This window comes from Saccopteryx bilineata, chromosome 2 (genome assembly GCF_036850765.1).
Source record: "Saccopteryx bilineata isolate mSacBil1 chromosome 2, mSacBil1_pri_phased_curated, whole genome shotgun sequence".
NCBI classification, from domain to species: domain Eukaryota; kingdom Metazoa; phylum Chordata; class Mammalia; order Chiroptera; family Emballonuridae; genus Saccopteryx; species Saccopteryx bilineata.
Genome location: NC_089491.1, coordinates 56,423,322 through 56,439,940, shown reverse-complemented (window position 1 = coordinate 56,439,940; position 16,619 = coordinate 56,423,322). Strand labels below are relative to the sequence as shown.

Here is a 16,619-nt window from a genome sequence, read left to right as displayed (position 1 = left end):
CTCAAAATCCAGGAGGTTTCAATGTTTGCTCTCCAAGACCACAAAATAAGTTTCACTTCCAAATGACTAAAAGCACAGACTCTAGCCCTGGCCGGTTGGCTCAGTGGTAGAGCATCAGCCTGGCGTGCAGGAGTCCTGGGTTCAATTCCCAGCCAGGGCACACAGGAGAAGTGCCCATCTGCTTCTCAACCCCTCCCCCTCTCCTTCCTCTCTGTCACTCTCTTCCCCTCCCGCAGCCAAGGCTTCATTGGAGCAAAGTTGGCCCGGGCGCTGAGGATAGCTCTGTGGCCTCTGCCTCAGGCGCTAGAATGGCTCTGGTTGCAAGAGTGACACCCCAGATGGGCAGAGCATCGCCCCCTGGTGGGCATGCCGGGTGGATCCCAGTCGGGCGCATGCGGGAGTCTGTCTGACTGCTTCCCCATTTCCAACTTCAGAAAAATACAAAAAATAAAAATAAAATAAAATAAAAGCACAGACTCTACAGTGAAAACACCTGGTTTAAATCTCAGCTTTGCCAGTTACCAGCGGTGTGACGTTGGGCACATTACTCAATCTGACTCTCTTTCAGTTTTCCCATCTACAAGTTAAAATAATAATTTAAACTTTCTCTAAACAGGATATTTAAGAGCATTACACATACTAAATAATTCCAACTGTTTAGAACAACGCCCTGCATACAGTAAGCAGCATATAAGTGTTAGCTGGAATTATTATTTTTATAATTATTTCTTAAAACAATTAGACTATGGTAGTCTCTTCTTCAAAACTTTTCAACATTAACACCTAAGCTATTTCTACTGATTTAATATATCTTTTTTTGCATGATAAAAGGCAGCGATATGGATAAAATGCCAAGAAGCTAATGTCAATGCCAGCCAGGGAAAAAAAAAAGTTTTATACGTAAGACTTCTAAAATTATACAAATGGAAAAAAAGTGAGGTGTTTACTGCCTCAAGTCATGTTAAGACATACATAAGTCAACACACTTATTTAAGGTGGAATTCACAACTTTTGTTTTGAATGGCAGTTAAAAAGCATCAAAAAAATCTTTGAGTTTCTAAGAGGAAGGAAAAAAATCCAGGTAGTTTCAAAATCTTTATTTAGCTCTCTGACACAGACCCTGTTTGTTATATAAAGTTAAATTCCCAGTTTCTGTTCAATCTCATCAAAAAACTTTCATGTCACCAGACAAGTTCAGTTCCAATAAAAGCAGCCGGTTGAGACAATTCCAAACATTTGTGGCCTGTTAACGCCAGCATACTTCCTCAGAGCTTGCCCTGTCTGTTGGTAACAACAATATGACTCCAGGAACCATCACTGTACTTTCAGTCTACTAGGTTTTTCAAAATAGCCTTAAAAGTATAAACACATCAGTGTCATCAGATAATAACTGTTGAGGATACCCACGCTGAATTCTGAACGACAATGTCTCCTCCTCTGATCCAAGCCCCATGGTCATTATTTTTAAAAGCAATGAGCCTGTCAATTAAAGCAGCAACACGAGGCTTTTCAGGGTCACCATCCTGATGAGGCCGAAACCTTGGAGTTGGGGAAAAAGAAAAAAAAAGGACTTGTTAAAAAAAGTAATAAAAAGGCAATGAATATCAGCTATTTACAATTGTAAATTTAAGTGTCAAAAAAATTTAAATTTGACCAAAACCAAAAAGGTGCAAAAAGAAAAAAAAAAGCCCTTAAGACACAACTTAATTGTATTTCAAATACTGGGAAAAACAATTACATTAATTTATATAAGTTTCTGCAAATATGAGAATTGCTTTCATAGTTATTTTTTTAAATCAACTTATAAAATAGACATTGCAGAATATTCTAAACACTAAAATCATTAAAAACAAAACAAAAAACTTCAGACCAGGAAAACTGGCATGTTTTCACAAATTCTGAAGCTCCATGATACTAATATAAACTTACTAAATAAATTAATCATATATTTTAACATACATATATTTGAACTGAAAAGTAGTATTTGAGTTGTGTGCTGGAGAAATATCTTAGTTATAGAGATAAAACTAGGTGTAATATCTTAAAAAGGCCCCAAATTAAAATAGATTGTATTTGACTTATTAATTATAGCATCTACATTTTACCTTTGCTTTCTCTTCCTTCTAAAACACTTACCAGGACCTTAACAAAAAGGTAAAAAAATTGGTGTCAAAACTGTCCACTATAATAACTCAAATAAATGACACCATGAGGCTGCCTATTCTTTAGAAAATCATTTCTCTCTTAATCTTACAAAGCTGTAGGGAGGGTCGGGAGGGGGAGGAGGTGAACAGCTAAACAGCTTTTCAAAACCAATTTAGCAAGTTGAGCTTTTCATACAATGAAAAAACTTCATTTGTACAAAGGCTTCTACCAGTTGCTGGCACACAGTAGGTGCTCACTAAATGTGTATGATTAAAAGAAGCTATGCACAGAGAAGAGCAAGTACAGAGGTTCTCAGACATGAGTGAGCTTGGCACACTCAGGGAACAAGCAATTTGGCTGGAAAGTAAGAAACAAGGTGGGGGGTAGGGAGGACGAGGAAGAAAGATAGGCATGTGCCAGGCAAGGATATAGTTCTTCATTCTAAATGCAACGGGAAAAGCAGAGTGTAATGGTGGCTGCCGGGCACTGGGCGAGGAGGAAATGGGGTGGTGATGGGCAAAGGATATAAAGTTTTAGTTATGCAAGAGAATAACCTCTAGAGATCTACCATAGATCATAGTGCTGAGAGCTCAAAAATACTGTATCGTATACTTAACATTTGCTAAGAGAATAGACCTTATAAGTGTTCTTATCATGAAAAATTAAAGTTTTTTAAAATCTGAGCAATAATAATAAAGAAGATGAGAGGAAACTTTGGGAAGTGATGGAGAGGTCCATGGCTTTGATGATGGTAATGACTTCATGGGTGTTATGCTCAAACTCAATGAGTTTTATATATTAAATAAGTATGGTAAACCTTTTACATGTTAAGCACACCTCAATAAAATGCATGAATAGATAGAAACATTATCTAGATATGATAAAAAGTCATCAGAAACAGGGACTCAAAGAAGTGATATGACCAGATTTCTTTTTTTTTTTTTTAGAAAAATGGTCACTAGCTGCTATTGGTGAAAGGACAGTAGAGAATGCACTGTAAAGAGACCAGTCTGGAAAACATATCCACCCTTAGGTTGTGTATATATGACCCCTTACACTGAACAGCTCTAACCCAGGGGAGAGGAAGTCTGACTTGGAGCCACTGCTGGCCCTGTAGGTGCTGCCATGCTGCCTAACAGCTTTGCAGTCGTTATATAATATCAAGCAGATGGAAGAGTTCTGGAAAGAAAACTACACAATGTTCTAAAACAGGGGTCAGGAACCTTTCTGGCTGAGAGAGCCATGAATGCCACATATTTTAAAATGTAATTCCGTGAGAGCCATACAATGACCCGTGTACATTATGCATTATCCAATAAAAATTTGGTGTTGTCCAGGAGGACAGCTGTGATTGGCTCCAGCCACCCGCAACCATGAACTTGAGCAGTAGGAAACGAATGGATTGTAATACATCAGAATGTTTTATATTTTTAACGTTATTTTTTTTTTTTTTTACAGATTTGTCTGCGAGCCAAGATGCAGCCATCAAGAGAGCCATATCTGGCTCGCGAGCCATAGGTTCCCGACCCCTGTTCTAAAAGAAAGTCAAAAAGATAAATAAAAAAAGGACTGATAAAACATCCATTTCTCTGCTGTAGCCATCTCATTGTTTCTGGCATTCCTATCCATATAAATCAGTGGCTGACCACTTGCGTGGACACCCTCTTTTCATCCCCTCCCCACTTGGTGTGCAAATGATACAGTCAGCTTTCCCAATGTCCAATCATCCTTATTTATGAGCTTTTAGCAGCCTTCCCAGCCTTCTCCCTTAACTGTCTTCTGCTTCAAGTGTACTTGTTGGTTCTCATGCTTGGTTCAGTTTTAGATGAAATTTCCCAGTCTCAAACCAAGAATTTTCTTGAGTTAAACTTTCGCATCTTAGGATTCCTGTAATTTCACATCTTGAAGACACAAGGAAAAGCTCATCTGTTTAACTATTGAGTCAACTTCCTCTGTGATAAACAGACTGAATTATCTTCTGGATTCCATGAGCCTGATGTTTAATTACCTGACTGGCTTATTACTCACTTGTGTTACAGTTTTGTCATTTTTACTCATGTCTAGACTGCATAAATGCATGTGGGCACATTCCATACATTAGCTTAAACAAAATTAAATACATATATACACAGGCTGCTAAATGCCTTGTTACTCTCTTCCATTATCAGGTCTTTTCAAATAACAACTTTCAAATGGAGCCTAGCTCCTTACCCAAGATGTATGTATTTATAAACTACTAAAAAAAAATAACAGAGAGCAGAGGAAAAATAACCATTATCATAATATCATACACACACATCCCATAAAGAAACTTCTTGGGCCTGACCTGGCAGTGGTGCAGTGGATAGAGCATCAGACTGGGATGCAGAGAACCCAGGTTCGAGACCCCGAGGTCGCCAGCTTGAGCGCGGGCTCATCTGGTTTGAGCAAAGTTCACCAGCTTGAACCCAAGGTCGCTGGCTCGAGCAAGGGGTTACTCGGTCTGCTGAAAACCCACAGTCAAGGCACATATGAGAAAGCAATCAATGAACAACTAAGGTGTCGCAACAAAAAACTGATGATTGATGCTTCTCATCTCTCTCCGTTTCTGTCCGTCTGTTCCTATCTATCCCTCTCTCTCTCTATCTCTGTAAAAAAATAAATTAAAAATTAAAAAAAAAATTTTAAAAAAGGAAACTTCTTAGGCTAATATTAAAGAGAAACAGTTTTATTGTCAAGTCTAATTAAAATATCAATGGATTCTGAAATATATTTCCTCATCCATCCATTCATATATACACACATATTTTTTAAGGTAGGGAAGATAATCAATTTTATTGTGTTTATGATTCTTTTACTAATACTAACTTAATGTACACAGACCAGTTATAACAAATTCTCTAAAATCGAAAAAGTAGCAGCAACCATCTAGCAAAAAATTCTCTGTTTTGCCAAATAAAATTCTCTTCTTGGTTGATAATTTGTCATCTCCATTGCTACTTTTTCATGTTAAGTTCATTTCCTTTGGTTTTCAATTTCATATCTTGCTCAGCTATATGGTATACACTACCTTGTGTTTTATTTAATAACACCCACAGTTTTGCAACTTCTCAAACCCTGCCTAATCATTGCCTTAAAATATTTCATGCTCAACTTGACCTTTAAGAGATCCTGATGAGTAAATTTACTGAGCATACTTTCCCTAGTTTTCTCCTGACCTCATTCTATATTACTGTGTCATCCAGATCCTGCCTCACCCTAAATTAGCTCACTGACTGACAGTGTGGCTCCTAAGAATCAAGCCTGGCATCCTTTTCTTAAATGTCTATCAAAAGACCCTAGCTCCTTACATCTTAAGTTGGTCAATCAACACAAAGTATGAAAAAATGACATCTACACAGTTCCTACTGAATATGAATTTAAGTTACCATCTTTTCCAGAAAATTGTTTTTCCATTGGAGACATTTTATTTATTTTGGCTCTCATGTAGCCTATAAAAGAACTTTGTTGAAAGGCTGATCCACATCCCAACCACATTCTGTGGTTATAAAGGAGAGTAACATAGATCCCAGCTACGACGTGAATCTGAGACTACAAATGACTAAACCAGAACTAGCTTTCCCTTTGAAACAGACTTCATGCAATGTTCCATTCTGACCGCTAACAATAAATTCTGTATGCTTTGGTTTTCATGGATTACACTAAAACTAAGCTTAACTTGTATTTCAATGAATCATATTGTACTTTAGACCAAATTTGAACCCTTTCCTGACATATCTTTTTCTTTTTCCTTCTGCAGCTCTAGCATCGACTTACAAAAGGAAAAAGGATTAAAAAGCCTGGCCAAGGCCCTAAGACAGCAGAATAACTTCATTTTAAATGTCTTACTGGAGAAAAGAACACAATGGCTTAAGTCAGAAAGTTTTGCTCTGGCAAGATATGCTTGAGTGTTATTTCAAAGGACCGGCTCTACCTTGCACTGTTATCCAAACAGAGGTATTCCCGTGGGTCAGCACTACTAGCATTGCTTGTTTTGACGCCTTTGTCAATAAATAAGCCAGCCTGGAAAATATAATAATGGACTGAAATAAATATGAATCCCAAGTTATATTTATGTATACAATGATTCGTAAAATAAGTTTTAGGTTATTGCATCTACAAAAAAAAAAATAAGAGAGGAGCAGGAAGGAATAAACAGCAAAGCACAGGTATCATGCAAACAGCTACTTTCCTGCGTATTTTTATAATTTTACTCATTCTGTCATTTGCAAATATTTATGTAGTGCCTACCTTGTAGTTGGCACCAAGCATTATACATTAACAAGAAAATTAAGGTCTTTGCTATTATTGACACATAAATTAGCAGGAAGACGTGCAATTAAAAAAAAAAGTACAATCCAGTATGACAAGCATATGATACAGGAAATAAGATGACGCTGTGGCAGCACATAAGAAAGGCCCCACGACGAGACCCTTGGCGAAGGTGGGAGTGAGCGGATCCAGGAAATGTCTCCTAAAATAAGTGGCCCCTAAAGCTGAACCTTGAAGGATGGGGAGGAATTAACCACACAGAAGGACAGGCTGAGGATGAGGGGCAGGGAGTGTGAAGGCAGCTAGCGCACTCGGATGCAAGGAGTCAAGGGAGTCGTGTGTACAAAAATTCTGGAGATGAGAGAAGGCATGGAACACCTGAGAACAAAAAAAATGTTAGGTGGACTGGAGGAAATGGATGGAGGGGGAAAGGTAAGGAAGGAGAAAGAAGCAAATGGCACATGATCCAGGGCTGATACACTGAAGAGTCAAGGCGATGGGACTTCTCAGAAAAGTAACATGAGCAACTACATTTTAAGAAAGAATACTCCATCTTCAAGAAGAATAAGATTGAAAAGTGCCAAAGAAAGACATAAGAGCTAAGGTAGAAGATGAGGGCTGCCCTGCCTGGCTAGCTCAGCAGTAGAGTGTTGGCCCGGCGTGTGGATGTCCCGGGTTTGATTCCCAGTCAGGGCACACAGGAAAAGTGACCATCTGCTTCTCCATCCCTCCCCCACCACTTCCCCTCTCACAGCCATGGCTCAAATGGGTCAAGCAAGTTGGCCCTGGGCTCTGAGGATGGCTCCATGGCCTTGCCTCAGGTGCTGAAATAACTCGGTTGCTGAGCAACAGAGCAGCAGCCCCAAATGGGCAGAGCATCACCCTGTAGGGGCTTACCAGGTGGATCCCAGTTGGGGTGCATGCAGGAATCTGTCTCTTGCCTCTCTGCCTCCCCGCCTCTCACTTAATTAAAAATAATAATAATAATAATAAAAAGATAAGGGCAGTAACCCAGAAGAGAAACAAAGATGACCTAGTCTGTGGTGGTAATAATAGGAAAAAATGAAAAGAGTAAAAATTATTTATTAAATAGTATTGACACCATTTAGTAATTAACAAAGTGTCTGAAGGAGACAGTATAATAAATGTTCATGCATTTCTAGTTCAGGCAATTAAGTGGCTAGTGGTTTCATTCACTAAAACATGTATGGGAATGGGTCTGCTGATAAAAATAAGAATTTCAATTTTAAACACATTTTGTTTATGTGACCTTGAGACATTCAAATGGCACAGTCACATCGATATGATTGACCTAGACTAGGTTTGGAACACATGAGCAACCAAAGCCACGGAGGTCAGTTTCTGTGTACTTATGACTGATTTATATTTGACAGGTTCCTCTCTGTGGACTCAAGGGGTTCAATTTCCTTTGACTACTAAGGGGTTTCATAATGGATAGTCCCAAATTTAACAATTTTTTTTTTTTTTATTCAGTGAAAGGAGGGGAGGCAGAGACAGATTTCTGCATGCACTCCGACCAGGATCCACCTGGCAAGCCCACTAGAGGGTGATGCTCTGCCCATCTGGGGCGTTGCTCCATTGCTCAGCAACTGAGCTCTTCTTAGCACTTGAGGTGAAGGCCATGGAGCCATCCTCAGCGTCTGGGGCCAACTCATTCTAATCAAACCATGGATGCAGGAGGAGAAGAGAGAGAAAGAGAGAGAGAGAGAGAGAGAGAAGTGAGAGGTGGAGGGGTGGAGAAGCAGATGGGCGCTTCTCTTGTGTGCCCTGACCGGAAATCAAATCTGGAACTTCCACATGCCAGGCTGACGCTCTAATACTGAGCCAACTGGCCAGGGCAAATTTAACAAATTAAAACTTAATTATCTACTCATTATTCAGAACTAATATTCTTATTAATGGAGTAGATAACTATATGTCCTCATGATACATTCTTAAGATCAGAATGAGGTATATTTTTTATACCACATGTAATCAGAAAATTTTGCAGATTTCCACTTTGAAACGTTACTTTCAATAATGATTATCATTAATCAACTAATCAGCTCACAAAAATCATAATGCTGTGTAAATTTTATTTCCTTCCTCAAGTCTGTATCAAGTGATTCCAAGCTTTTCACATGATAACACACTCAAAGTTTTTAAAGGCTACTGAGTGTCATAATCAGAAAGTATTCACTGAACTCTGATGTGGATATCATCGGGGTAAAGAATCTTGGTGCATATCATACAATGAAAATATCAAAGTGCCTTGTGAGCAAGAAATGAACCAGAGGTATTTACCACTGGATGGTGTGGGATGAGTGCCAAATACTATGGAAATTGGAGCTCCTAAATGGCCTTTAGTTTAGTTGGCCTGCATCATTTTAAATTAGGTCAAATGTTCTTAAACAATATTTTACTATTTACATAATTAGTATTAAAGGTCCATAGGACACTCCAGCAGCACTAAGAGAGGACATATGCCTTTTAACCCACAGAAGCACATAAACTAATGTGTGAATCCCTAGAAACATATAATGATATTAAAGACTGGAAAGAAGGTAAAAGGAAGAGAGGAAGAGGATGAGGACTCATGAATCAAGTCCATTATTATAATTATTCCAAATGCATGAGCATGTGTGTATTCACCTATATTCTTGTGTGATATTCAGGCTGCATATGCATGTGCATGTTAGGGTATACTCCTGTGGGTTTAAATAGAAAACTGTATATATATATATATCCTTAATATGAAAGGGTTAGGAGTCTACTTCTTCAATCACAAATTACTTTCTCTAATGACAAGGTCTACCTAAAACTGACATTTCATAGTTGTAAACACAGTAATCTATTCTTTACCCTGTATAAATGATATATACTGTTTGTTAAAACTTAGAAACTTGTTGAAGAATTGGGCACCTGAATCCTGTATAATTATGTTAACCAGTGTCACCCCAATCAATTTTAATTAAAAAAAAACAACTTAGGAACCTACCTTAAAACTTGAATGGACCCTGTTGTTATAAAATATACCCAATGGAGTAAGTTCTGGTTTCGGTAAAAGCTGCAATGCACTGGACTCCCCAGTAGGTTCCTTGTGAAATAGATACCATATTCCAGCATCCTATAATTAAAGGGCAGGATCATTAAAAGCCTTCTTTCATAAAGCCACTCTATTAAACACCCTTATAAATTAAGTACTTTACAAGCAAGTTTAATCTTTCTAACACTAACTATGCATTGTTTCAGGTTAAGAACTGACTATAAAAAGCTGTACATTTGGCCCTGGCCAGTTGGCTTAGTGGTAGAGCATCAGCCTGGCGTGTGGAAGTCCCAGGTTCAATTCCAGGTGAGGGCACACAGAAAAAGCACCCATCTGCTTTTCCACCTCTCCCCCCCCTCACTTCTCACTTCTCTCTCTCTCTCTCTCTCTCTCTCTCTTCCCCTCTTGCAGCCATGGCTCCATTGGAGAGAGTTGGCCAGGGGCACAGAGGATGGCTTCAGGGCCTCTACCTCAGGCGCTAAAAGCTTGGTTGCTGAGCAATGGAGCAACATCCCAGAATGGAAGAGCATTGCCCCAAGTGGGCTTGCCGAGTGGATCCTAGCTGGGGAGCATGCGGGAGTCTGTTTCTCTGCCTCCCCTCCTCTCTCTTAATTAAAAAAAAAAGTTGTATACTCATCTAGCACCTTTAACGCAGTTATATCATGTTTGGGAAAAAAAAATTATTTTGCTTGCAGGATTGGATAAAAGACAGAAATAACTGACTGACAGCAAAAATATTTTTTCAAAATAATTTTCCCATTATTATCTACTTTAAAAAGTTATACAGAATTAGAACTAAACAAGCCTTCCATCCTTCCATGTGACCAGGACAGCACAGCCTTTCAGCAATATGGGTTTTTCTGTTTACCTCCAAACCCAATTAATAGATGAGTCAGACCTATTAAACACCTATCAGCTAACAAGCAGAGCTCACTGACTTCTTTCAAACTCCAATGTCCTTCCTGTCCTGAGGCAAATTTCTGCCAAGGTAAAAAAACCTACCACACGCATGAATCGGGATGCTGTCTCAGTCTGGATCCTGTCTATTCAATTTCAGTATTATTGACCTCAACAGGAACAGAGCAGTTTAAAAATTTTTGACACTCAAAATGAGACATAAAAATCAAAGGTAAATGCTCTTAATCTCTGTGATAATGTTTTATTTTACAATTCAATTAAAAACCACCCCAATGTGAAGGACAGCTTCACCTGATAGAACTTTGATTAAATAGTTGTTGAAACTTAAACCTACAGTCCAGAAAGTATGGTACTGATTCAAATTTGGCAAATATTTATTTAGTGTCCGCTCTATGCCAGTTGTACAGTAAAACTGTTCTCAAAGAATTCATAGTTTAATAAGAAATACAGACAGAACTAAAACACATGTAGTAAGTACTATATAGCTGTAACAAAATGTCCTTTGGGAGCACAGAGGAGAGAGGAATTATGAAAAGCAATAGTATCTACACACCAAAATGTATGCAATAGTTAACATTTTCCCATTAATGTATCAATGGGTTTTAAAACAAAATATTCTGAAAAATATATTTACCACCTCTACTCTTTGTGGCACAAACCAAACCATGGAAGAAGACGTGGAGGGTTGTGAAAACGGCTCCATGCCAGAGCCCTATAAGCTGAGGCACAGCAAAGCCTCCAGGGTGCAATGGTGTTGGATGGGGTGGGGGTGGGGTGGGAGCGGAGGAGGAATAAAGGGGTAGCGGTAGCAGGAAGCAGGTAGTTTCCAGGTAAACAGCACAGTGTCAAGGGAGCTTTGTGAAAGGCAGTGGAAAGGTACAACTAGAAACAGTTTGGTTGACTTTGGGGGGGAAACCCTTGCCAAAACATGAGCTTTACTGGAACAGTTTTTCTAGAGAGAAAAGGAAGAACAAACAAAATGGAAAGGAAGAAGAACATACAGAAGATAGACTTTTATTATTTTCTCACATGAGCCCCAAAAAGGGTTTCTGGCAACCTCATCTCACATTTTTCAGGGACTATTTGCAATTTGCTCTGATCTTCAACCCATGATTTCTGAAAATAGATGAAAGGAATCTCTCCTCTGGCTGTTCCTCTGCTCTGATCCTGGGGTAAGACTACTTATCAACCACATGGTCATCTTTACCCAAAAACTCATCTTCCAGTTAGAAACTCTCAACGCAAACCCTATATGGGCATGACAAATATTTGATGAAAAATTAATGAATGAAAATCTGCAATAATTAAATGTCCAGGTCTCTGCCCTGTCGAATTAGAATTTTATGTTTTTAGGGAAAATCATGAATGTAAATTCTACCATCACCTAAAGATTGCCTGTATTCTATTCATCTCAAAGAAATATTCTCTGCAATTGATTTTTTAATTCACCCTAAAAAGACAATGGTAAGTATTTCTTTCCTACTTAAAATATTAATAGCCATGATGTAGAAATATAAGTATTTCAGTACTGCTATAAAGCTCATTATTTCTGTACTGCAATTTTCAGCACAGATATAATTGTAATAGTATGTCTTACTGTTTTCTTTTTTGTATTATAAATTAACAATTTTAAATCACACTCAATTAGAAAAGTAAATTTCTCCAAGCTTATCCAGGGGACATTTCTGCCATCCAAAAAATAGTTCATTTATTCGTTTAAGTTATTCTTATGTGTGTGAAACAGTAATAAAGGTACACAGTTAATAAAAGCCACACAGTTAAGTACAGCTGATTTACCAAGGAGACGAAATCCCCAAGTGTGCATGATTAAGAAGAGGATGAGCCCCTGGACCCGAGTGACAACTGTCATAGCATTCTACAGAATAATGCACTCCCATAAAGAAAAGCTATAAAGCTTTCTTTGTTCACAACACTGAATACTAAAATGATTCGAGTTACTGGGCCACACCTGACTTAAATGTGAGAAGTCAGATAGACTATCTATCTATCACACACTAAAACTATACTCTGGAGATGATGTGATAACCCTAGAGATTATAAGACTTCTTTTCCTCCACTTGGCATCTATATGTCTTAACTATATTCACAAACACTAACTGGCATAAACAATTCTTTTTAATGTTGCCAACATCATTTTATTGGTACAGTTACATAACTATTTATTTAATTTTGATGGTGGCCATGTCTTTTTCTCATTTTTACAACATGGTGTTTAATACTGACGTATAGTTTGTCTATTATCCATTTGGTGGGCAAAAATTAAACAAGTTGAAAACTTAAAAATGGCAAGTGGAGCTAAATTTAAATGTCTCAATAAAATTCATGATGTAGAAATTATTCAACATTTCAAACTAACTTAAATATTTTTATTACAAATATTTTAGTGAAATATGAAGATTCTTAAATGTTTGATTGCTTCACTGATTAAAAAATTAAACAGATCATATGGTAGTTCTAGTTTTAATTTTTTGAGGAACCACCATACTTTCTTCCATAATAGCTGTACTAGTTTATATTCCCACCAGCAGTGAATGAGGGTTCCTTTTTCTCCACAACCTCTCCAACACTTGTTATTACCTGTCTTATTGATAATAGCCAATCTAACAGGTGTGAGGTGGTATCTCATTGTAGTTTTGATTTGTGTTTCTCTAACAGCTAGCAAAGATGAGCATCTCTTCATATAATCTGTTGGCCATCTGTATGTCTTCTTGGGAGAAGTATCTCTTCAGGTCCTCCCCCCATTTTTTAATTGGATGCTTGCTTATTTGTTGCTGAGTTTTGTGAGTTCTCTATATATTTTGGATATTAACCTGTTATTGGAGCTGTTGTTTTAAGTATCATCTCCCATTTGGTTGCTTGCCTTTTGGTTTTGTTGTTGGTTTCTTTCACTGTGCAGAAGTTTTTTAGTTTGATTATGACAACATGGATGGGCCTTGAGAACATTATACTGAGTGAAATAAGTAAATCAGAAAAAGCTAAGAAGTATATATTTCACACATAGGTGGGATATAAAACTAAGACTCATGAACATAGATAAAAATGAAGTGGTTACCAGGGGGAGGGGAGAGGAAAGGGATGGGTAGACTGGAGCAAAGAGGTACAAATACATGGGGATAGAAAATGACTTGACATTGGGCAAAGGACACACAATACAGTCAACAGTTTTAATGCTATACAGATGTTCACCTGAAACCTTATGTACTCTTATTGATCAATGTCACCCATTAAATTTAATTTCTAAATAAAAAAATTAACATTATAAAATTAATCTCATACTATAAAAAGTTAAAACATTTTATTATGTACAGTTTTTATTATGACTTTGTAGCTATTGTGGGGGAAGGAACAAACTTCCCTCTATCCTCAAGGTTCTTCTGGTTGGTCTAATAAGCAAATAGACATGAGAGAGATCAGCACAAGAAAATCACCAAATTCAATACATACAAATGTATGGGAACCCCACATACACGAGAGTCAGAGACCCCACGTAGAGGGGAGGCTCAGAGAAAGAAAGGATTGAGGCGTGTAAGACATCCTGAGCTAGGGCTGAGATAAGATGCTTTCGGGGCTTAAAAGGGTTATTGCAGAATGATAAGAACTGGCATAAGTGATTTAAAAGAAAAGAAGCACTAACCACATCCTGCTCTCATCTATACAAGTAGTACCAGAAAACAATACAATGCTGGAGACAGATTGCCACACACTGCATTATGGCCGTAGCATAACACCCATATCCAAGAATATTTATAAACACGAACAACAACAAAAAAAAACTGAAAGCACTTCAGTGTTATTTACCTGTGAGCCTGCAGCTGCATTATTAATCAAATTATTGTTGGGATGAGCAATCCAGAAAGTTGAAACAGCCCTGCAAGGCATTTTTAAGGTGATTTAAATATTTATCATGAAAAATCCTCCCTACTAAATTCTTCCCCAATACTCAAAGACTTTAACCAACACATATGAGTTTTTCTCTCAGCCAATTACTCACATACAGTCAGTGGCAGGCACAGGGATATAATTTCCAAACACTTTCTCTCGCATTGTGGTGCACATGGTGTTATTCCTGTCGGTGGGGAGGAGGGTGCCTGGCTTGGTGAGGAGTCCCAGATTGTGGAACAAAGTATTTCTCTGTTCAACACCATCTTCCAAAAAGAAACAATGACCTAGTGTGTCAAACCCAATGGTGTCTTTTATCTGCAGAAATACAAGTGTATAATATCATTGGTAACAAGATTGAGTGTGGTTGGAGTAACAAGTGCTATTCAGTGTAGCATGCTGGGTACAAATGCAAAAAGAACTTTCAATCTTATCTGAAGAGGCAAAGCCAAAGGTCAGGTTTCACTGCTCTTTAGAGAATAATTTGCATAGCTAAAAAAAGAGGGCTGCCTTTGCACAAAAAACAAAGTTCTACGTAAAAGCAGGATAGAGTAAAATAAGGCATGTGGTGAGGGTGGGAGCAAAGCTTACTTCAATAAATTGAGGATTCATGAGATTTAAGAAGTAACTGCTTCCATAATATGGAGCAACATAACAGGAGGCTGCTTACCAGCAAGCCATTGGTGCCATGCACAGTGATGCACCGGGAGAAGCTGTGATGAACGGACAGTCCGTCCACAGATGTTGCGGGTCTGTACCCTCCTTTATAATCCACGTCTCCACACAGGTGAAAATGAACCGGGTACCGCCCCAGCTGCTGCTGCTGGCCCATGTGTTTCAATTCCACATAGGAAAGATGGACTGAAGTAAAATTTTTCCTTATCTGTAAGACATAGTGATCAAAAGTGAGATGATATATTTCATTATAGGAAAATAGCAAAATCTATTTTAATAGGAAATGTCTGAAGGAGAATACATAGAAAAACATTGATTGTCTTTCCCATCCTCTTTTCCCTAGATCCCCAGCTAATAATTTAGCAAATGTGCCTTTATATAAGTGATTGCTTTAAAGAGCTATAGAAATAGCATCTTACTAAGAACAAAAGGAAATGTAACCAGAAAAGCTACAGAAATAATTTCTGTATGTGTATTTAGATTTGTTCAAATATTCTGGTGAGTTCCAGTCTCATGTTGTTATTTATTTCCATAACTTCCACTACAGTTTGAAAAATAGTTATTTTTAAACTGTCCCTCAATATTTGTTAGCACATATCATTTCAGTTCTTTTAAAAAATTCCTGTAAAACACAATTAGGGCTTTCAATATTTTTAAACACTGGATTTTCAATCATACTACTAAAAAGCAAAGAAATAATCTAGACCAGCGGTAGTCAACCTGGTCCCTACCGCCCACTAGTGGGCATTTCAGCATTCATGGTGGGCGGTAGCGGAGCAACCAAAGTATAAATAAAAAGATAGATAGATTTAACTATCATAAGTTGTTTTATAAAGATTTATTCTGGCAAACTTAGCAAAAATCTGACAAAGTACTTGGTAAGTAATTATTATTATATGCTTTAACTTATTGTAACTCTGCTTTATAAATTTTATAAAGTAAAGTTACTTCCCTACTTTATAAATCACAATTACTGTGGAACCAGTAGGTGATTAGAAAATTTTACTACTAACGGAGATACAAAAGTGGGCGGTAGGTATAAAAAGGCTGACTACCCTGGACCTAGACCAACATTTCAGAAATCAGTGTAACAGAAATGTTACTAACAAGCATAGCCCACTTATCACACAAAAACTGATATTAGGCCCTGGCCGGTTGGCTCAGCGGTAGAGCATCGGCCTGGCGTGCGAGGGACCCGGGTTCGATTCCCGGCCAGGGCTCATAGGAGAAGCGCCCATTTCCTTCTCCACCACCCCCCTCCTTCCTCTCTGTCTCTCTCTTCCCCTCCCGCAGCCAAGGCTCCATTGGAGCAAAGATGGCCCGGGCACTGGGGATGGCTCCTTGGCCTCTGCCCCAGGCGCTAGAGTGGCTCTGGTAGTGGCAGAGCGACGCCCCAGAGGGGCAGAGCGTCGCCCCTGGTGGGTGTGCCAGGTGGATCCCGGTCGGGCGCGTGCGGGAGTCTGTCTGACTGTCTCTCCCTGTTTCCAGCTTCAGAAAAATACAAAAAAAAAAAAAAAAACTGATATTAAAACAACGGCAGCCAAAATGCAGCTCAAAAGTTTAACAAATTAGTACACAGAGCAAAGCTTACTATATAATAACCACTCAATACTTTTACAGACTAAAAATCTACATATAAAAATAT

At 38.3% G+C, this 16,619-nt stretch overlaps 1 protein-coding gene across 3 annotated transcripts in view; it reads right to left on the bottom strand.

Annotated features, from left to right (window-relative positions):
• Positions 1-16,619, bottom strand: part of CEMIP2 (cell migration inducing hyaluronidase 2) — an 81,846-nt gene that overhangs the window by 29,478 nt on the left and 35,749 nt on the right. For all 3 annotated transcript variants that reach the window (XM_066257100.1, XM_066257099.1, XM_066257101.1), the window contains 6 exons: positions 14,970-15,182; positions 14,412-14,617; positions 14,219-14,288; positions 9,434-9,562; positions 6,098-6,186; positions 1,408-1,539 (listed from right to left, as the gene is read on the bottom strand). In XM_066257100.1, the coding sequence (XP_066113197.1) occupies positions 1,408-1,539; positions 6,098-6,186; positions 9,434-9,562; positions 14,219-14,288; positions 14,412-14,617; positions 14,970-15,182 (839 nt within the window). The remainder of the gene's footprint in view (positions 1-1,407; positions 1,540-6,097; positions 6,187-9,433; positions 9,563-14,218; positions 14,289-14,411; positions 14,618-14,969; positions 15,183-16,619) is intronic.